Source organism: Protopterus annectens, chromosome 1.part1 (genome assembly GCF_019279795.1).
Source record: "Protopterus annectens isolate FY-2018-M chromosome 1.part1, PAN1.0, whole genome shotgun sequence".
Taxonomy (NCBI): domain Eukaryota; kingdom Metazoa; phylum Chordata; order Ceratodontiformes; family Protopteridae; genus Protopterus; species Protopterus annectens.
The window spans coordinates 1,033,160,700-1,033,185,060 of NC_056726.1; the positions used below are offsets into that span (position 1 = coordinate 1,033,160,700).

The window sequence follows — 24,361 nt, forward strand, 5'->3', positions numbered from 1 at the left end:
CTACATGGCCCATCTCATCATGAAAGGATTCACATCTAGATCAAGAGAGGTAATCGTGCCCCTTTATTCATCCCTCATCAGGCCCATCATAGAATACAATGCCCCTTTTGGGATGTACCTTACCCGACACCTGCAGCAATTAGAAAGACCCCAAAAGTACCTCACCAAGAGGATCAAGGGACTCAAACAGATGCCATATGCTGCTCGGTTAAAAAAACTCCAGCTCTACTCAGTTGCATACCGCCTACTTCGAGGCGATCTATGCCTGACATATAAAACTATGTCAAATCCAGAATTAATGGACATGCTCCACCTCAGTAAATCTAAATCCCTTAGAGCCACACGCTCGAGGGACTTGAACCTCAGCACAGAAATAAATAGAACATGCTGGAGGGACAGATTCATAAACCAGAGGCTCCCTTTGCTCTGGAATAGAATTCCAATTCATGTTAGGCAGAGCACCTCACTGAATCTCTTCAAGAAGAATCTTGATGAGTGGATGGGGGATCGTAGGTTTGTTCCGGGAATTAGTTCCATGTCACTATTAGACAGAGGCACAGTAAACTAAACCGTAAAAAGGGCACAGTATACTCAAATCAAGGGGTGGCATAAGCCAAACAAAATTGGGCTAGGCTTATAATTGCCCCAGGGCAGATAGCCTAGTATGAACCTATGAACCTATGAACCTATGAACTTTATAAATAAATCTTCCTGTTGATCTCATTTCCTGTAATGTGAACTGCTGAGGGTTGAAAAGTGATGAGGTGTGTCACAGTATGCAAGACTGGTATTTATTAGGCATAATGAATATGCAAACTTATCTGTTGCTGACTCCATTTTGCCTTTTCTATGCATATGGATATTTGAGATGTATTACCTTGTTTGTATGTTTATGAGGCCAGCTTGGCTAAGTGGTGACAATAACAGCTCATCTACAGCTAACCAAGGCCTAGTTATGTGGATCTGTTGGCAAACACACTGACATAATACTGTAGTTCAAAGAAATACATATAACTCAGCTGATTTGCATATAAATAAGCCTGAATTCATGTGAATAACTATAAGACTACCATATTTAGCTATGATCAATCAAGAGACATGGCAAGTGTTTTAGGAAAATGTAAAATGTATCTAGTAAGACAAAAATAGCAGTAATGATAGAATTTATTGGTAAGTAGTTCATACTGATTTATAATACAATGATCATTAGGAAAATAGTGTCCTTTATTGACCTGATGGTCAGATGTAGATGACTTATGTAAATTGGAATTCATGACAGCAGTACTGGAAAAGTATGGGGAAGTACTATTGATGCAGTGTGAAAGACAAATGTTTACAGTTCATAAGTACTTAATTTTAAGTGAGTGAAGTTTGATGTTCTCTATTTTTACCAATGCAGTGTGTTGTCAGGATACACACTGCTTTACTGTGGAATTTGTAACTGTCACTCATGAATGAAAAATGTCAATATAAGTATAGAAAAGAGGTAGAGGAAGGATACAACTATGTTAGCAATGGCATGAGATGGCAATGTTTTGACAAGAAATAATCAAAGTGTAACTCAATAACTAAAGAAAAAGTTACAAGAGTCACCAGTAACAGGCAGTAATAATACGTCCTTCCTTGTTCAAATTATGCTGTAGCAATCAGCACCGCACGACAGGCAACTTCCAAAAGAGTTCTTTAATAAAAACTTATAACATACAAAAACGGATCAAGCGCTTTCATCCACATAACGTGGACTTCATCAGAATCAATTAACTAGTACATTACACAGTATTTAAACATAATTTGGTGCCATTTCATGCTAGATTCTTAAAGGCATCAAAGTAGCTTTAATTCATAGCATAGAATTAATAAATGATTAAAATGAATTGTTTTCACAATAAAATAATATATATTACTTCTAATAACACAATATACATTGAAAATCACCTTGCAGTACAACTAAATATTACAAGTGTATTTCAAATGTATATGGTAAATTGTATATTTATATACATTGTCATTTTCTACTAATACTTCCTATAGTCATTTCAATAACAGTGATAATGTTAATATTTAATATTTAGTAGAAAATGACAATGTATACAAATATACAATTTACCATATACATTTTGAAATACACTTGTAATATTTAGTTGAACTGCAAGGTGATTTTCAATGTATATTGTGTTATTAGAAGTAATATATATTATTTTATTGTGAAAACAATTCATTTTAATCATTTATTAATTCTATGCTATGAATTAAAGCTACGTTGATGCCTTTAAGAATCTAGCACAAAATGGTGCCAAATTATGTTTAAATACTGTGTAATGTACTAGTTAATTGATTCTGATGAAGTCCACGTTATGTGGATGAAAGCGGTTGATCCGTTTTTGTATGTTATAAGTTTTTATTAAAGAAATCTTTTGGAAGTTGCCTGTCGTGCGGTGCTGATTGCTACAGCATAATTTGAACAAGGAAGGACGTATTATTGCTGCCTGTGACTGGTGACTCTTGTAACTTTTTCTAATGTTTTGACAAGAGCTTACAATACTGTTATGCATTTCTGGATAATTCTGTACAGGTGGAATATGGGTGCCGTGTCACCATAAATGCATTTGTATTCATATCTTTGATTTTTTTTGTGATGCTAAGCTCACATGTATTCATTGCTGTGTTGCTGTATTGTTTGGCTGATGAGTGGATCAAGCTTTGGTGTATTACATTTGCATGTTGTTTGAGGTAAATGAATGAGGCAGCAGCCGGGTTCCAGGCAGACAAATGGTAGTTTCAGCCATGAGAAGTACCTGTTCTTTTAGGACATATTAAAAATCACATTTTTGGAAAAGGGAGACCCAAATAAGCTGAGATGGAGCAGTCTGGAAACAAGTGGTTGTGGATATAAATGCTGTTGGCAGAAGAAACTGTCCATTAACACAGTGCAAGAAGAGGGCCAGTTATATAGTATGATGTGCCACTTTACCGGGTCAGCCCTTAAACAAGAAGCTCCACTATACAAGTAAATTTACAGGCTATTAGCAGCAGATTGGGTGATGATAGTGATTATAACGTAGTTATATTTATAAGACAGTCTGAGGAAAGTGGCACACAGACTTCACATTTAATGGTAGGGTCATAAACTCCTCAGCATGTTAGTAATTCTGCAGGGAGTGATACTGGATCACAAAATCAAGTACATGGTGACAATACACCACAAGTAGTAGAAAGAGAAAACCCATACACCTCTGCACCAATATCTCCATACCCATGGGTACACCTTCTAAATGATGACAGAAATTCAGAGGTAACAGTGTCCACAGTGTCACCTGTATAATGGGGGAAAGGCACAGGCATATGTCACAGCTACACCAGGAAACACTTAAAGATTTGGATGCCCAGTAGCAAATGTGCCATGACTTTGCTAAGGCTCAGTGCACTGCCACAGAGTGTCAGGTAAAATCCTGTCATCCAGGGTGTACATGAGGATTTCCACCATTACATGGAAATGATATAGAGAAGGGATAATGCCATCATCACATGAATCTGTAGTATGGTGGCACACCAAGTGTCCATGCCCACCTCCATTTGTACACTGGTGAAGACATACTAGACTCAAGTAGGAATCAGTGTTGGAAGGGGAAGAGGACTGCATACTGTCTGGACATGCGTGGGCATATCATAATGCACTACAAGTGTTCCCAAGAAGTTAGTGGAAATAGTATGGTGGGCCAAACAGGACAGAATTCATGTAGGACCTGACGGCATTCATCTAAATATAGCAGAACTCCTCATTTGAGGTCTCAGTCTCACAGAACTATGAAATGAGTGTTTGTAGGATTTTCTGCATCAAGCAGGTCACAGCATCAGATGAGAGCCATTCATCGAGATCTCAGGCACATTCACTTCCATCTGTTTAGGAGATGCTAAATATGACACATTTGACCTTGACCTATTGTGATTCAGTTTAGATATTTCAGGTACTTACAATATGAAATTTAACATTTGACTTAATATACACTGATGACAATATTTAACTTCAAATGCAATGAGTTAATTAAAAAATATTGCACAATAACTGTCTGCACAATATAACCCAGCATTAAAATTTGTATGTGCATGTATTTCATTTCAGTAATGGTAGTGCTTAAAGTCAAAGTAAACATTATTGTCATTTAGATCTGCACATAGTGCAGCTAACCAAAATGACTCTGCTTCATTCTCAGTGCAAGAAACATACACACATACAGTTACTATTTAGTAATACTAAGACAGACACTTACAGACATTACACGCATAAAATGTGCCATTTAGGGTATTACACAAGTAGATATTGCACACACTTGAATTTTCCCATTAAACAGTACCTGTAAAGCAAAACTATTCCATAGAGTATTGCACATTCAAGTTTCAGGACAGATGAAGATTTGGATATTGCACTAAAGTATGCTACTAGTAATAGTGATCTTAGAATAAATGGACATGAGAGTATGTCATTTGCTGGATTAGTTAAGAGAATATTCAGTTAATTGGTTGAAAGAGCAGAATGGCTTCTGGCATGTCTGTTGTTAGAGTTCAGCAATCTGGTGGATAAGGGGAAAAGCTTCTACTGAACCTGGACGTCTTACAGTGCATACTGCAGTAATGTCTACCTGAGAAAAGGAGGAAGAACATACTACATGCAGGGTGAATATGGTCATTTATTATCTTTTTAGCTCTTCCAATACATCAAGATTCATGTAAGTCATCCAAGGATGCCAGTAGAGAGCCAATGATTCTTTCTGCTGCTGTTACTGCTCTCCAGAGAGCCTTGCAATCTGAGGCATTATGGTTCCCATACCATGCAATGATGTTTCTCATTATGCTCTCAAAGGTTCCCTATAGAAGGCTAGGAGGATGGACTGTGACATGTTTGCTTTCCTCAGTTTCTGTAAGAAGTGCAAATGTTGCCATACATTTTTGATAGTGTGGTTGGTTAGTACAGACCAAGACAGGTCCTCTGATATGTGTACACCCAGGAATTTAGTGCTCTTGACTATTTCTACTGTAACTCCCTTGATTTCCAGAGGTTGATGTGCTCCCTGACACCTCCTAAAGTCCACAATCAGTTCCTTGGTCTTACTGAAGTTCAATGTCAGATTGTTGCTGTCGCACCAGCCAAGCAGATGTTCCATTTTGTTCCTATATGCTGTTTTGCCACCATTCCTGACAAGACCTCTGATTGTGGTGTCATGTACAAACTTGATAAACCATTTGGATTCATATCTGGCTATACAGTTGTGTGCAAGCAAGCTGAATAGTAGAGGACTCAGGACACTGCCCTGTGGTACACCTGTGTTCAGAGTTATGCTTGTAGAGCTATTATTTCCTACACATAACTTTTGGGGTCTGTCTGTGAGAAAGTCTAGTATCCAGTTTCACAGGGGGTGTCAGTGCTCAGTTGGATTAGTTTCATCACTAGGTTCTGGGGGATGACAGTATTAAAGGCAGAGCTGAAGTCAACGAATAACATCCTGACATAACAATCCTTGTTTTCCAAGTATTTTCCAAGTGAGTGAAGGCTTCATTAAATGGTAAAGGGATGGTATCTGCTGTGCAGCAGTTTGACCTGTAGGTAAACTGCAATGTATCTAGTGTTGCAGGTATGCTTACTGAGAAGTGATTTACAATTAAAGGAAATAATCTGGACAGAAACGTGCATGTATAACATGCAAATTACACTGATTTACACATTAAGTACCCATCCATTATCAAGGGTTTCATTTCAGCAATGGTACAGTTATCAATTACACAGAACATAAAACAAACACTTGCTACAAAATGATTAGATGAGTTCCCTGCCAGCCACAGTTACACTGATGCTACTTCAGCATCAACAATACACAATTGACGAATTACATTTCTGAGAACACAAATTATTGTGTATAACAAAATTAAATGATGTAATGTACAGTGTGATGACCCTCCATCTCTGGGTCAGTAATCAAGGATTCTCAATACTTACCATTGGCTCCTGTAGGGAATGTTCACTAGGAGAATAACAGGTACACATCCAGCATTTCCAGATGCAGCTCTCTGCATTAAGTACAATCAAGCACAATTTCCCTTCAGAGCACACAGGGAATACATTCAGTCCAGGGCTGGTTCTTCTACCTTTCTCCAGATCCCCAGTAAGACTCCCTAACAGCACAGCTATAGAGTTGAGTCCTTAACCATGGTTCCAAGCCAAATCCTCCAAGACTGTCTCTGTCCAACCAGTGCTTCTTGTTACTGCCCAAGCAGCTGACATACATACACTTTGAGATTTTACTTGCACGCACACACACACACACACACACACACACACACACACACACACACACACACACACACACACACACACACACACACGCACACACACACACACACACACACACACACACACACACACACACACACACACACACACACATACACACACAAACACACACATGCACACACCTTGCCCAGACTATAGGGTACTTATCAAAGCAACCAGAATCCCTTGCCAGCTACTTTAAGGCCCTTAACAAAGGGTGTCATATTTTACTGAGGGAAATTAATATTAATACAAATGGTCGTTTGACCAAGTGCAAGTCTATTAGGAGTGGCCCACACAGTGTCACCAAATAAATATGCAAATACTCTCAAAACTTTAAGATCTCTACAAAGATCAGCCACAATGAAAAGTTTAAATGTATTTAATAATACATTATAAAAGAACAAGACAATACTAAATATCAATACATGGTGACATCAGAGTTAAAAATCACAGGAAATATTTAAAATGACATTGAAGGACAGACACAGGCAAATAAAGAAAAATGTCTAAACTAAAAAAATTATACTATTCCCTACTTACTTAATAGAGCATGGCAGGTGATGTGGTGAAGGCCCAAGTCAGAATACAGAGTGATCAGCCTCACTATGAGACTTCTCAAAATAATACCTAAAATATTATCTCTGGGATAGCTTGCAGAAGGCCATCACTTCTGGTCATCTGACTTCTAGTTCCCATCTAAACTCCCATTGCTAGAAGCTGGCAGGATTTAGTACCTACCTATAAAATACACACACACAAAGGCTTTTACACAGATCTGTGGCAGGTGCTGGAATTCATAAAACAATTGCATACCTCCACACTTCCAAAATAGTAATTAGTTCACCCCAAAGACAATACAGAAATCTTTGTAGTACAGATTTGCATCTCTGGCTGAATTGAAACCTGTGAGGCAACATATTTATGGTCAGTCCCATAAAGTGATTTCATTTCATACATATTTTAAAGTTTGCTGAACTGAGGTAACCCTTCTGTCTCCCAGTTTCCTCTGTTAAAACATACACATTTAAACAGTTACAAGAGTGCATGTACATGTCTGTTCTCTCCAGTAAGGCACACTGTGGAGGCATTTCAAACACAAGCCCTTTACAAATGCCATTTCAACACAAACATCTGTACATCTCAGTTTGATATACACATGACATTTAGTTCTAATACATTTGTAACTCCAGCATCTTGTATAAATCAATTTGATATTCACAAATGACATATAATTATTTACCAAATTCCAGCTAGCTGTGCTGGCCATACCTACTCTCATCACATGTAGTACATTAAGAGAGAGCAGCAAATCATTTCTAATATTTAACTGAGGAAACATTGCATAATGAAAATAGCATGTAATACATTTTCCATTCAATTGCAAGATATGAACTCATTTTAAATACAAGTTTAGATATTTAAATACACTGAAATAACACTGTTTGACACTTCTACCATTTCAGGAGATTTAGTACATGCATATTTAAGTATACTCTCCAAGCAAAAATTTGTGTGCAAAGCAGTTAAAAATGTAATCATGTCTTATGACATCATTGAACTGGTATCAGTCAGCAGTCAAGCATGATTTTTATAAACAATGATATAATTACCTGTTCTGAAAAAAAAATAAAGATGAGAGAATATCTCATGAGCAGTGACTGTAGATAATGTACCACACAGCATAGCCCACATATATCACTACATACATCAGTTTGTGTTTTTTACAAGAAAGGAAACCCTAGCCTGAATGTCATGGTCTATAGCACTGGACTAGACACTGTCTCTTTACCTGCACAACTATGTCATGCACAAGCCTGCCACTTGAGGTCCCTTAGTGGTGCTGCCAGCTGGCCATTGCTATGATGGCTTAGTGGTTAACTTGGCTTAGTGGTTAACTTCTGTGACTGTATTGCAGAGGGTCCTGGGTTTGAGCCTTGCAGAGGCTGTTTATTTGAACTGGGAGGGTGGCCTAATGGTTAAGGTGTTTGCCTTACAAACACAAGGTGCAGGGTTTGACTCTCACAAGGGATAATTGGCTTGGCCTAAAATGACTCACAAGGGAAGTTGGCCTAGTACTAATCTATCTATGAACTATTAATCATAATAGGACTAGATCTGGGAGCTGCATTGACACCCCCAAACTCATCCAGGCATCTAAACTGGCTTTTCAACATGCCAAAGACTCTCTTGATGACATTATGAGTCTGGGGCAAGGCTATATTAAAATTATATTTCACAGCTCCACTAGGATTTCTCACATGTTTCATGAACTATGGCTCCAGTGAATATAAAGAGAAAGAAAACTGGAGAGGACAAAAGCAAAGAAAATTTAGTTTAATATTAAGCAACACATTTAATATGAACAGCTACTTAAATGACAAAAAGAAAAAACTATTTTTTTTCCACTTTCTCACATGATAATCACTAGACATTATGCCATGAAGGAAGAGGTGGTAGACTGAGTTAGTGTTCCAGATATTAAAAAAACATGTGAACTGCCAGCAAGCTGGACAGAGATGTCAATAATGCATTTCCATGGATCATACACACTGCCTGGCAGTTGATGCTAATGGAATGATAGCCCTTTCTATTTTGGTAGCATTACCTACACAGACCAGATGGGGCCCTAACTGCAACAAGGGTGCAAACTATTGCACCGATGACCTCAGGAAAATGTGCCATGCATAGTCCTGGTTCAGTCCTGAGGTGACACCAGGAAATAGATGTACTGATCCACACATGCCAAGAATACACAACGAACTCCTGAAATATCATTGAGTCAAAAGCTTATGAAATACTCAGGGTGTCCCCATTCTGTCTCAGGAAGGTCCCGGTGGCAAGTATACTCAGTCTATACATACCTTAGCATCCACAGGGATAAGAAGGCCTAGCATTCCCCTAGTACCTCTGTGGGGACCATACATGCTCACTAAAAAGCTGACAATATCACTGTCCACTTTAAACTTGTCAAGAATTGCCTGATTATAAACATTATGATGAGCTATTCTCTGTGAATACTTCCACCCTCTTGACCACTGGGTGCAGCTGGGTGTAACATACCGCCTCCCTCTTGACAACTGGGTGCAGCTGGGTGTAACATACCTCCTCCCTCTTGACCACTGAGTGCAGCTGGGTGTAACATACCTCCTCCCTCTTGACCACTGTGTGCAGCTGAGTGTAACATACCTCCTCCCTTTTAACCACTGAGAGCAGCTGGGTGTAACATACCTCCTCCCTCTTGACCACTGTGTGCAGCTGGGTGTAACATACCTCCTCCCTCTTGACCACTGAGTGCAGCTGGGTGTAACATACCTCCTCCCTCTTGACCACTGAGTGCAGCTGGGTGTAACATACCTCCTCCCTCTTGACCACTGAGTGCAGCTGGGTGTAACATACCTCCTCCCTCTTGACCACTGGGTGCAGCTGGGTGTAACATACCTCCTCCCTCTTGACCACTGGGTGCAGCTGGGTGTAACATACCTCCTCCCTCTTGACCACTGGGTGCAGCTGGGTGTAACATACCTCCTCCCTCTTGACCACTGGGTGCAGCTGGGTGTAACATACCTCCTCCCTCTTGACCACTGAGTGCAGCTGGGTGTAACATACCTCCTCCCTCTTGACCACTGACTGCAGCTGGGTGTAACATACCTCCTCCCTCTTGACCACTGGGTGCAGCTGGGTGTAACATACCTCCTCCCTCTTGACCACTGTGTGCAGCTGAGTGTAACATACCTCCTCCCTCTTGACCACTAAGTGCAGCTGGGTGTAAGATACCTCCTCCCTCTTGACTACTGGGTGCAGCTGGGTGCAAGTGGTTTTGGCTCAGCCAAGACAAGCATCTCACACCATGAAATAGCAAAGCTAACAGCCTGAAAAACCATCTTTGCCAACTGAAAAGTAAACAGAACAGGTGAGACTCCACCTTTTATAAAGAATCTGAGCACAGTGCAGAAATGAATCAAAACATGACTATGAATCAGAAATGGATGGGAGAAGGACTTAGAGTTCCCTCATTACCTGCATTACTCCCAACGTACTCTCACCGACAAACTACTAAATAATCCAAACTACTGCCCATCCCTTCAAACTATAACACAAACACACACCCCTGCTTGGCATCTTAGGTCCTCTAACAAAGAATTCTTAACCATAACTAAACCCAACAAAAGAGCTGGACAATGTATCTATTCCCATGCCATTGCCAAACTTTGGAATGCACTCCCTCTCTCTATTACTCAACTAGACTTTCTAAAAACATTTAAATTTGCATTAAAAAACATTATCTCAATAAACTTGTCTGTTCTTGTAGTCATATGATTAAACCACCTTAAATGTTTTGGCCACTATACACTACAAATACTTTTACTAACTTAATATTGTTGCATTTCTGTCTTCTTATCCAGTCTCTCTTGCTTTCTTTATTTCTGTGGCTGAATAAAAAGAATTGATTAAACAGTATTCTTACTTATGAGAATATACACTCAGAATTACTAAACATGTTACAAACTGGGTCTATTTTCTTGTACTGGTTACCTCTATAATATGTATTTGTCTGGTATATCTACTTCATTTTGTATTATGTAAAAACTTTCTTGACTGTCAAAGTTAAGATGATGTTATGTAAAAATGTTTGTGATTGCATGGAGCTTTTCTTCCCGGGCCTCCACTGAAAATGGGTTGCTGGGCCCAGTGGAGTTTCCCAGTTAAGAAATGTCAATAATAATAAAAATAATACAAGATTTCACATCATTTCTCATCATCTTCTCATTATTATTTCATTTACTTAATTTACTGTAGTTATCGTGTGTTAACATAAATGGCATCTATGAATCACAACTTTACTGGGCACAGTCCCCTGCCATAAACAAACTGTACAACAGAAGGAAGAAACTGTTGCAAAAGCGAGTAAAATCCCATGAGTGGAGGAGCTCCCTGGTCAGCCTCAGTAAGAAGCTGAGATCCCTTATAAGATCCTACAAAGCTAGCTATGAAAACAAAATCGCCACTAATTCCAAGGACAACCACAAAGCATTCTATAGCTATGTAAAGAATCTCAATGGCAACACCCAGATCTGCTCTGAGTTACAGCACAAAGGCAAGAAAATTACAGAACCAACTGATATTGCCAACATCCTGGCAGATAGGTTCAGTGCTAACTTTACCCCCCTATCACCCCCTAAAGGGCCCATATCTATACAGGAAGAATGCAGAGTCCCTGTAATCACAACTATGCAGGTAAAAGCTGCACTCTCTAAAGCCAAAAACACAGCATCCATGGGACCGGACAACATCCCAGGCTGCGTTTTACATGAACTTCAGAATGAACTGGCTCCCCACTTAAGTACCATGCTCAATAATAGCCTTGCATCAGGCAATGTGCCCACTGAATGGTGCACAGCAACAGTTATCCCACTCCACCAAGGGGGAGTCACCACTGATTGACCTATTAGCCTGACAAGCCTGGTCTGCAAGGCCATGGAGCATATCATCATGGAACTCATAAACAAAGACATTGGTAGCCTCCAATCTCTGGATCCCACTCAGTTCGGGTTTGTGAAAGGCAGATCATGCCTCCTGAAACTGATCGACTTCTTTGAGGCAGTCACCAAAGCCGTGGATGAGGGTAAGGTGGTTCACACAGCCTATCTTGACCTCGCCAAGGCTTTCAACACCATCCCCCATTCTGGAATTATAGCTGAACTCACTAAACTAGGTATAAATCCCTATGTCACAAGATGGGTTGCCAACTGGCTCACTGACAGAACCCACACTGTAAAAGTTGCAGACTCCAAATCTGACCTCAAAGCAGTGACAAGTGGAGTACTACACAGGGTTCCATCCTGGGACTTCTCCTGTTTGGTATCTACTTCTTTGAAGTACAGGCTAACACAGAAGGCCTCTGGCTAATGAAGTTCACAGATGACTGCAAAGTAGGAGCCATAGTCAAGTCCCCAAATGATGTGGACATCCTACAGAAGGGCCTCATTGAGACAGATGCCTGGTGGCAGAGCCATGGCCTCAAGCTCAATGTCAAAAAGTGCAGTGTTATCCCCTTTGGTAAAAACTCTGTACCCATGAACTACCACATAGGTAGCAATCTACTTAACACCAAATGCGTGATAAGAGACCTTGGGACCCAGGTGGACAGTAGCCTCTCCTTTGATAGTCACATCACCACAGCAGTCAGGAAGTCCTTCTATGTGGCACACCTCATCATAAAAGGTTTCTCATCCAGAAAAAAAGAGGTCATCATTACCCTCTACTCATCACTCATTAACCCATTATAGAGTACAACGCCAGTTTTGCATTGTACCTCACAAGACATCTACAGCAGCTGGAAAGGCCACAGAAGTACCTCACAAAGAGGATTACTGGCCCCAAACAAATGCCCTATACTGACCACCTCAAAAAACTCCAGCTTTACTCCATAGCATATCGCCTACTCCGAGGTGATCTCTGCCTAACATATAAAGCTATGTCAAACCCAGAGCTGTTGGACATGCTACACCTAAACAAATCCCAATCCCTCCGAGCTACACACTCTAGGGACCTAAACCTTGTCACCACAATAAACAGGACATGCTGGACGGATAGATTCCTGTCCCAGAGACTTCCTATACTCTGGAACAAGCTACCCATCTATGTCAAGCAAAGTTCTTTATTAGCACTCTTCAAGAAAAATCTTGAGTGGATGGGAAATAAGAAATACACCTCAGGGATCATTTCTGTGTCTCTGCTGGACAGTAGCACAGGAAAATAACTTTCTTGGGTGGCATAAGCTATGGAACCTTGCTGGCTAGGCTTGCGTAGGCCCTTGGGCTGATAGCCTAGTACCTACCTATGAACCTAAGAACCTATAAGCACGAATAGTGCAAACTGCCTTTATGTGCTCATGTAACAACAATTAAAACTACTCTAGATTATTGTTTATTTATTTATTTATTGACATTTGATTAGAAGTCCATTTTCAACGGGGGCCTGAGGAGAAAAGCTCCAGATTATTACAAAATGTTTTACGAGCAATAATTTTACAATCTTCAAAAATAAAAAAAAAAATGCAGTTTAAATAATTATAACAAATTAGACATAATATAAAAACATTGGTTAAGAACTGATGCAAGCTACATGACAAACATTTAGTTAATATTTAAAGAAATTTTAGACAGCGTGTAGAGAAATTAAAGGTAAGTTAGTCTAATACAAATAGGAATTTCACTATAAAGTGAGGGAAAACAGGTTTATGGTATTTTTAGCGAGAAATTCAGGGAGTAGAAATAGATAACAGTAAGGAATTAAGTGAAGAAGGGGAGTGAGGCTGTATAAGGAATGAAAATGTATTTGTTCACATATAAGAATATAGTTTATCCGGGTTTTGAGCAAGAACAGAGCCAGATTTTTAGCTAGAAAGTCTTTTAGAGTGTTTTTTAAAGAAGGGAGGGAGGGTATAGATTTGATGGCTAGAGGTAAGGAGTTCCAGGCCTTAGCAACCTTATACGAGTACATAGAGCACATCAGATTTGTGAGCTTTGTAGCTAGGCAGGAGTTTATGTTCATTGGATCACAACGACAGACTGGGAACATAGTTGCATAAAATGTTTTTTTTAGTACTGGATAGGCAGACGGATAAGGAATAATCTTATACGAGGTAAGAAGTTGTGTATATTTTAGTTGATGTAGCAGTTGTAACCAGTTTAGGCTTTTCAGTGCTATACTGTCGTAGGTTCTGTAAGGGGTATGTGCTGTAAATTTAGCAACTTTGTTATAGCATTATTCAAGTTATCAGTTTTATGAAGCATGGAGATTATTACAGAAGGGAGCGACATTGAGAAGAGTGGGGAGAAGATAAGTAGTGGCAAGTGTAGTTTTAGTTGCACTGGTGATAATGTTTTTGGATCTGTAAACCATCCCTAGTTTTTGATGAGTTTTTCTTATTCAGTTTTAGTTTGGTCAGTTTTGGGTTGATCATGAGTTGTGAGTTACGAAGCTATGTTTCACCAGCTGTAAAAGCTTCCTGAGTACTTTTTGGAGATGTACCATGTTGTTAGATGTGCAAATGAGAATGGAATAATCTGCATATTGTATTAGGGTTGCCTATTTTGTGGAAGTATAGAGGGTGTTGGTGAAAATATCAGAGAGGATGGGACCAAGGATAGAGCCTTGTGGTACACCAGTGATGACTGGGAGGTAAGGAGTGTGGAGTGCCATTTTACTGACTGATAATAATTGTGCAGGTAGCTTTTGAACCACAGAAGACTGGGCTAAGATAGACCTGATGAGGACATTTGAAGTAGAAATTTGCTGAGACAAACTGTGTCAAAGGCTTTAGACAAATCTAGAAATAAGGAAGAGACTAATTTGCCATCATCTTTAGCTTTATTGATAGTATCTACATAGGTTACAAGGGCAGTGCTAGTACTATGGGAAGGACAGAAGCCATGTTGTGTAAGATATGGGAGTTTTTCCTGCAGGAGATAGTCTAGCAATTGTTTTTGAATACATTTTTCAAGTATTTTGGTGGAGCAAGACAAGATTGCTATAGGTCTAAAGTTATTAATGTGTGTTGAACTTCTTACTTTATTCAGAGGGATAATGTCTGACATTTTCTAGAGAGAGGGAATGTCTGTTTCCTGGACTGACCTACTTATAAGGAGTGAGACAGGATAGGCAATGCTGTTGGCTGCTATTTTTAGGTACTCACTAGGAAGGTCATCATCTGAAGAAGAACACAGATTAAGTTTAATAGTATTTTTATATAAGATGTTGGCACAGGTTTGAGGGGGAAAGTGGATGTGGTGCTATGTGGCTGTTGTGTAGGGTTGAGATTAGATGATGAGGAATCCTTAGTTTGAGCTGCTGTATTATCTATACAATAAGAGTTAAACTGTACTGCAATTTCAAGTGGTGAGTTATCCGGTTTAGTCAAGTGAGTTTAGTAGTTATATTAGTAGATAGCTAATGTTAATATAAGAAAATGGTTGAAATACATATCAATATTGGAATTCAAATCAAGGTAGAGTTTGTATTTTGAGACGCAAGTGTTTATTGTGTTTTCAATCAACAAATATTTATATATATGTATATAAGTAAGAAATTATATGACTGTAAAATACTGGACTGAACTGGAAAAGACTGGAAGAAACTGTAATTTTTATTTTTTATTTTATTTTACATTTGTTAACTGGGAAAGTCTGACGGGATACAGGTCCATTTTCAGCAGAGACCTGGGGAGAAGAGCTCGAAATGTACAAAAACAAGTGTAAATACAGTGAAATTATTACAGTGAGTTATCACAAAACAGATTTGTTTAACAATATGTACACACAGGTACATGTTTTTCTCACATATACACAGCAAAGGTTGGAAGCAAGTAGCTGAGAAAGAAATAGTTAAAGATTTCATCTGAAAAAGTAAAACACATATATTAAGGTGGTTATCATACATGGTGTAGTGTTAACTTTAAATCTTTCCAGTAGGTGGGTGATACACAGAATTTTAAACAGTTAGAGAGTCAGAGTTTTACTCTTGTAATGAGGTTCTCATTTATGAATTATGTTTGAGTGGGGGTTAGTCAGGGTTTGTACAGGGACAAAGCCACTGAATTTTTAGGTATTTCCTAAGGGATTTTTTGAATTGGGATAAGGAGGTGTCAGTGGTGAGTTCAGCAGGAAGTAGGTTCCAGTTTTTACTGGCAGAGTTGGAGAATAGTGATTCACCAGCTGAATTGTTGGTTTTAACAGTTTGCATTAGCAATTTTTTTGGAAGAGTGAATGGATTTTAGGTTACTGTAGGGGGTAATAATATTTTTCAGTGTGGGTATACTGTCTGGTTAGTTGAGAATTTTGTGAACAACTATTAGTTGGTTATATTGCAGTTGATAGGGTAGTTCAAGCCAGTCTTACGACTGAAGATTAAGGCAGTGATGGGTTCTATAAACTGATCCTGTGGCAAATCTGGCAATGTTATTGTAGCACCTAGTAAATTTATTGAGCTTTGATTTGCTTAGGTTTACGAAGACGGGTGAGGCATAAAGAGGGGTCAATAGCAGATGTGTACGGGCAATAACAGTTCTAGCAGATTGGGCTAGGAATGGTTTAATCCTGTATAAAGAGCCTAATTTTTTATTAACTGTTTTTATAGTTTTGTCTATGTGAGCATCAAACTTGAGGTTGTTGTCGATGATCATTCCCAGTAGTTTAGTACTAGGTTCTGGGGAAATTATAGTACCATTGTTAGATATTATGGTGAGAGGTGGTGAGGGGACCTTGCGAGTGGGGGAGAAGAGTAATAGTTTGGTTTTATTTGGGTTTAATAGTAGTTGCAACCTGTGAGCCAGTTCTCTACTTTGTTAAAAGTGATTTGGGAGAAGGATTGTAAATCTGTGGGGGAGGTAGCAGAGCAGATTAGGGTTGAGTCATCTGCATACTGAATACAAGTTGCATCAGGGATGACTTTGTACAGGTCATTAATGAATATGGAGAATAGGAAGGGACCTAATATAGATCCCTGTGGGACTCCAAGGGTGACTGGTAAAAGGGATGCTAGGTTATTCTTCCATAGTACAGCCTGTTGTCTGTCACTTAGGTAAGAATGAAACCAGGTAATTGCTAGGTTATCTATGGAGAGTGATTTTAATGAGTTTAAGAGTAGCTGGTGATTTACAAAATCAAATGTGCTGGATAGGTCAAGGAAGAGGGCTGAGGAGAGCTTGTTGTCATTACGGTTTTGATTTATTGTATGGGAGAAGGAGAGAAGGGCTGAGGTTGTACTATGGCAAGGTCTGAATCCATGCTTGGAGGGGAATAGGAGACTGTTTTGATTCAGATAGGCAAGACATTGCTTGTGGATAATTTTTTCTATTATTTAAGCCAAGGGAGACAGAATGGCTATAGGCCTATAATTTAAAAGTTCAGTGGAATTTCCCCCTTTATGAAGAGGAACAATGTGGGAGATTTTCCAGATGTGGGGGATATAGGCTTCGTGGATAGTTCTATTGATTAAAATTGATATGGGGTATGCTATTTCATTCGCGGCTTTTTGGAGATATTCTGCAGGTAGTAGGTCTGCTGAAAGGTTGGTGGGTTTCAGTTTTTCAAGTAGGGACTTAATAAAAGATGTTGGTACTGGATCAAACTTAAAGGGGATCTTATTATCAGGTGTGAGGTTGGTGGTACTTGGGTATAGGGAGATTGTGTACTGGCTAGAGATTGCACAGTTTCTGTAAAGTAAGTGTTAAAGGTGTTAGCAACAATTTTATGAGGTTGTTGAAGGGTAGTTAAGGGGGTAGGGGTAGTTGATTGGCCTGGGTGGAGAAGTTTGTTTATGCCTGACCAGAATTTTTGTGGTTGATTTTGATGCTTTTGTTGCAGATTACAGTAGTAATTCTTTTTGTCTAGCATAATAGACTTTTTTGTATCATTTCTCAGCTGTTTATATATAAGGTGGTATTTTGGGGATTTAGTGGTTCTCCAGCGGTGGTGGTGCTGCAGGAGCGTTGTCGCCTCACAGTTAGACGTTGCCCGTTCAATTCTCAGTTAGAGCGTCTTCTGTGTATCGACATGCGTGAATGGGTGTTCCTTCATTGAAGGCTGTGCATTAGGCCCAGCAAACTAGCACTTGAAAATCTACTGCCAATCATTAGCGGACCAGAGTTCCGCTGTGGCGACCCCTAACTGGGAAAAGCCAAAAGACACAAGTGGTTCTCCAGGAGGTCCATGCTTTGTTTCTGCTAATAATTATGTGTCTTGCATCATTGGACAGCCATGGTGCTACTTTGTTATTGGTTCTGATAGTGCATGGGGGAGCATGGTTATCCAGGATAGCAAGAAATGTAGAGTTAAAGTATGAGACCTCTTCATCTAGTGGAATTAGCCATAGGATGGACCAGTCACATGTGTTAAGTTCATTCTGAAATTTAGTCTGAATAAAGTTCTTACAACTTCTAATGGTTTTAAAAGAAGATTGTTGAGAGATGTCATTTCTTTTTCTGATTATATAGGTCAGTAATGAGACTGGAATGAATGTCTTTATCTGTTAATTACCCAAACTTGTGCTGATCAGATGCCAGTCTTTTCTTTATGGGTCAAGTCATCTTGAAACTTTTAGAATAAAGTCTTCACACACTGTAGTTCACTTAAGAATCCTTTATTATGTATAGTGAAAGTAGATGTCAACAATATCTGAATACTGTTCCCAATAACTGTGGTGAAAAACTTATGTACTTTTTTCCCCCTTGAATAATATCATTAACATTCTGGAATGTTTGCTAACGGTGCTGCTATTTCTTTCCTCCTGAATAATATCACTAATATTCTGAAATGCTAGAGATTTGACCTGACTTCACTCATATTAGAGTGTCTGTACTGCAAAGGCTTTCTGCATATCAGTCCAAATGAACTAACTTAACTTGGTCTGAACTCTCCTAATAATACCAAAATCCTGTAAGTTTCTACATTCCTCTTTAGCCTTGGTTCCCAAGTCTTGTAATATACAAACAAAATGTGTTTGTAGTTAAATGTTCTGTTCTTATCAGTATTCCTGACTGAAGGTTATTTTCAATGATTGAAAGTGGATTCCATGAAACTGTATGCAGATTGTGACGTATGCTTTAATATGGCTGCATTTCTAAACTTATGCAAAAAGAATACTGTATTTTTGTGCATTTAAATGATACCTGATCTAACAACTTTTACTGAAGAAACCTGAACACGCACAGGTTTCTTATTTCTGTAGTTACTTGAAAATACGAAATAAAAGATGTCTCCAAAATTACTAAAATGTGATTCTGTAATTACTTTGTAATGATCACTAGAACTAATATGCAATGAAGAAATAATATATACCAACTTCAAAATTAACCGAAACAAAACCATCAACATAATTGGATGCTACTTCCCACCTGGCCAAAACATCCCTCCACTAGAAAACCTCCTCAGCTGGTCTACCCACCATCTCCCCCAAGAAACTATCATCTTAGGTGATTTCAATACTGACTGGCAATCCTGTTCTGGCAACAATCCAACCCATCATGTACACCTTCATGTCTTCACCCAACTAGTCCAGTCACCAACAAGGATAAATAAAAACTCCAGCAAGCACTCTACCCTGGATTGGATACAAGTCAGTAAGAACACCCAGTCATATATAACAGGCTGCTTATCAGATAGCCTCAGTGATCACTCCCCAGCATTCCTACTCAAAAAATACCTGTACCAAGCTAAACCTGTCATCTATCGTCAAATACGTAAAAAAATAAACTTTAACCCATTCACATTCATCTCATCCCTCAAAGAATGTAACTGGCATGCTCTAAAGTACCTCAGTCTAGATGACGCAGTTGAATCTTTTAATACTACTTTCCTGAACATCCTTAATTACCATGCCCTCATAAGATTTTCCAGAACCAAAGCACAACCCTCCCCATGGCTACAGAAAACCACTAAGTCAGAAATGAAAAACAGGGATAAAGCCTGGGAGCACTGGTGCAAAACCAAAACCCCTGCAGCTAGACAGAAATTCCTAGAACTACGCAATAGAGTCAAAAAGCTAATAAAACCGGACAAATTCCAATACTACCAGTCTGCCCTAGACTCCTCACAACACAGCCCCAAACAATTCTGGTCCTCCATAAACTCCATCCTCCACCCAGGTAAAGTTAGTACCCCTCCTCCTAACATCCCTCACTCCTCAGAAAATATTGCTACCTCATTCAACACACACTTCACCCAAACCATACTATCACTAGCTAAACAACACAACCCCCTCCCCTCCAACCCACACCTTCAACTAGTAATCTCCCCACTGCCTTCTCTTTTTCTCCTGTACCTACCTCCAACATAAAAAAACTCTTAACTAAACTTAAACCCACCAAATTAGCAGCAGACAACCTCCCAAGTGAATACCTACAAATCGCAGCTGATGCTCTGGCCTACCCAGTATCCATCTTGATTAACCGATCTCTGTCAGAAAGTTACGTTCCCACATTGTGGAAAGTCTCACATATAATTCCCCTCCACAAAGGCGGACCCTCTGCAGAACTAAAAAACAGGAAAAAAGCCAAGGCAAGGAGACAAAATCTTAAGAAAGTTGCAGGAACAAAACTGTAGACCACAAGGAAATAGCGTATTACCAATTTAATCAACGCTTTCGTCAGGAGACTTCTTCAGAATACATTTAAAAACCAAAAACACATCACTTAAATAACACACCAATAAAACAATTATCCAATGAAAAAGGACACATTAGTTAAAAAGCCTAAATTTAAAGTGCTAGTGCATATCAAATGAACATGGTTGAAATAATACCTTTGTCTATACTTAATTTGCTATTCCGTAAGAAACATTTGATGTTTATTGTCTCGTTTAACCGGAATGGTCAGATTTTAACCTGATCTGCCATAAAACTTCCTCTGTTCGTTCCTAAAATCCCCCCCTCTCAGATCTGATTTACAAACCTCAGCAACGGAAAACAAAAATTTGTTGAAATTTATACACACAGCTGAATGTCTGAATAAGGCATTTGAAGGATCGTGTGTTTTGATACCGTGTTTTAAGACACCTTGTCGTCATTCCAACGTAAAACGCTGGACATGAACAACATAACGCAATATAAATGACTCCCTTAGAACAACAGTTGTTATTCGGTACCGGGAACTTGAAAAGTCCTATCAAGGGATTCAATGACAATTAATGGTCCTACAGACAAAAACCTACACATGTTACAGTTGTAACAGGGAAAAACACCCTTGTTACTGAAGCGAGTGTTGATAATAGGGGGATAGGTACCTTCTAAAGCCCTTTTGATGTTATAGGTATTCCTAAAAACAAAATTCGGTTTCTCTCCGAGAACTTTAAAAATATCAGCATTCCCCTGAATGATCTTCCAATTGTTAATAATCAAATTTTTTATAACCTGTCCATCAATACTCATCCCCAAGGAACATTTTAATGACTATGATCGGGGTAAACCGAGTAGCGGGACTGTTGTTCATACCACCGGTAACACACTGGATGTAGAGACTGATACAGTCACTATGACTGACAAGAATGTGAATCCCGACAAAGGCTTGACAAATAAGACTGTTACTGACTTTTCCAATTCTGACACCTCCGTTTTTTTAGGGAAAAAGATTCCACAAGCAAGGAAGACAATGTTGACAAGGAGCCGGACTTTTCTGGGCTCCAACTCCTCCGAGGAGGAGATTTGAGACTTGATCAAGGAAATTTTGATATTATTAATTTAACTGACTTTGTTTTTAGTAATTTTGAATATGACGTGCTTAGACGTGGTTTGAATTTTGTTCCGACAGTAAGGGCCGATTATGGTAAGACAGTTCTGGACATAAAAAAGTTTGTGAGGAAATTAAACCTCACTTATATTTTAAATGATGTTCCAGAAGTTAGAAACTTTTTAAAAAAAACATCTGTTTACAACCCCCCTTTGACTCATACTATCAAAGTTTTTGAGCAAACCTGTTTGAATGAGCTGGACAGGGTGTTTGTAAATCGTCCTAGGTTTAATTATAATTTGAATTATAATGAGAGGAAAGCCTTCAAAGAATTACGTAACAAAAACAACTGTTTACGTTTCATGAAAAGTGACAAGGGAGGGAATATTGTGATAATGACACAGGAACATTATTTTAATGAAATGTCTGCTTTATTGAACAACCAAGAAGAATACGAAATTGTTACCCTTTCAGAGATTCAGAAAAAGGAGAGATTCATACATTCTATTTTATACGATGCTCTTATGAACAATGAAATTGATTTGGATGTATATGAATTTTGTGTAATTCAAAAACCAAGGGTGGGGGTACTTTTTGGAATCCCAAAAACACACAAAAGTATTACCAAACCTCCCTTTAGGCCCATTGTGTCCTCTCCCCATTCTGTCACCGAGGGGATTTCATTAATTTTAGATGCCACTTTGGGACCATTAGTGTCAGAACAAGTTTCCTACATCAAAGATTCATGGCATTTTCTAAATAGATTTAATGAATTTGCTAATAAAAATGTTTTTGATCCAAAAAAACATCTATTGTTTACCATTGACGTGGTTTCCTTATTTACCTGTATTCCTCACGACGAAGGTATTGATGCTGTACGCATCTTACTAAGTAAACAGGGTAAATTTACTAGTGGCCAAGTTTCTACTATATGTAGGTTTCTTGATATTTTGTTGCATCACAATTTCTTCTTGTTTGGGAACACCTATTATAGACAAAAGAGGGGAGTTGCGATGGGTTCATCTGCGGCCCCCTCTTATGCCAATTTGGTTTTGTCCTGGTGGGAGGATTCCTTCCTTGACTCCTTAAAAACTAGCTTCCACTTATTATTATATTTTCATTTGTTTTTGTTATTGAAGGTGATCAAACAGTTATTGATGATTTTCTTATTACGATCAATCAACAGGTCGAATTTTTGAAATTTACCCTTGGTAGTTCAGGACTATGTGTTCATTTTTTAGATGTAGCCCTTAGGTGGGATAATGAGGAACATAGATTTAACAGCAAGATATATCGTAAAGAAACATTCACCAATAGTTATCTTCATTTTGATAGTGCCCATCAAAAACACACTATTAAAAACATCCCTAAGGGTCAATTTATCAGGGCTTGTCGGTTGACTTCATCCAAAAAGGATTTGATGGATGAAATAGCCCTTATTAAAAAACTTTTTATCAATAGGGGGTATCCTTGTTACATGTTAGATGATATCATCACGTATGTACTTGGTCGAAGGGATACCCACTATCCGGCACTATTGGAGCATTATGGGCAAAATAATTCTGTTGTTACAATTGCCAAAACCTGTACAAACAAAGGGTTTGACGGACCCATATGTTCCTTGGGGATGAGTATTGATGGACAGGTTATAAAAAATTTGATTATTAACAATTGGAAGATCATTCAGGGGAATGCTGATATTTTTAAAGTTCTCGGAGAGAAACCGAATTTTGTTTTTAGGAATACCTATAACATCAAAAGGGCTTTAGAAGGTACCTATCCCCCTATTATCAACACTCGCTTCAGTAACAAGGGTGTTTTTCCCTGTTACAACTGTAACATGTGTAGGTTTTTGTCTGTAGGACCATTAATTGTCATTGAATCCCTTGATAGGACTTTTCAAGTTCCCGAATACGTCAACTGTTGTTCTAAGGGAGTCATTTATATTGCGTTATGTTGTTCATGTCCAGCGTTTTACGTTGGAATGACGACAAGGTGTCTTAAAACACGTATTCGTGAGCACGTTTACAGTATCAAAACACACGATCCTTCAAATGCCTTATTCAGATATTCAGCTGTGTGTATAAATTTCAACAAATTTTTGTTTTCCGTTGCTGAGGTTTGTAAATCAGATCTGAGAGGGGGGGATTTTAGGAACTTCGTTGAACAGAGGGAAGTTTTATGGCAGATCAGGTTAAAATCTGACCAATTCCCCGGGTTAAACGAGACAGTAAACATCAAATGTTTCTTACGGAATAGCAAATTAAGTATAGACAAAGGTATTATTTCAACCATGTTCATTTGATATGCACTAGCACTTTAAATTTAGGCTTTTTAACTAATGTGTCCTTTTTCATTGGATAATTGTTTTATTGGTGTGTTATTTAAGTGATGTGTTTTTGGTTTTTAAATGTATTCTGAAGAAGTCTCCTGACGAAAGCGTTGATTAAATTGGTAATACGCTATTTCCTTGTGGTCTACAGTTTTGTTCCTGCAACTTTCTTAAGATTTTGTCTCCTTGCCTTGGCTTTTTTCCTGTTTTTTGGTCCTTATTTATCGGTGGTATTTCGTTTGGACCTCTGCAGAACTAACCAATTACCGCCCCATAGCTATTCTCTCTCCACTCTCCAAAATACTAGAGAGATGCATACACTCTCAGGTCTCACACTACCTCCTTACTAACAACCTCCTTTTCAGTACTCAGCATGGTTTCCGACCAAACCATAGCACCACCACTGCCTTACTCTCCTTTACAAACACTATCCCTCAGCATAAAAACAATGGCTATCTCTCCTCTGCTACTTTCCTAGACC

At 38.8% G+C, this 24,361-nt stretch overlaps 1 protein-coding gene across 1 annotated transcript in view; it reads left to right on the forward strand.

Moving 5' to 3' along the window:
* LOC122815301 (deleted in malignant brain tumors 1 protein-like) overlaps positions 1 to 24,361 on the forward strand; it is a 1,941,982-nt gene that overhangs the window by 48,938 nt on the left and 1,868,683 nt on the right. The window contains 1 exon segment of the mRNA XM_044087678.1: positions 21,442 to 22,448. Within this exon segment, the coding sequence (XP_043943613.1) occupies positions 21,442 to 22,448 (1,007 nt within the window).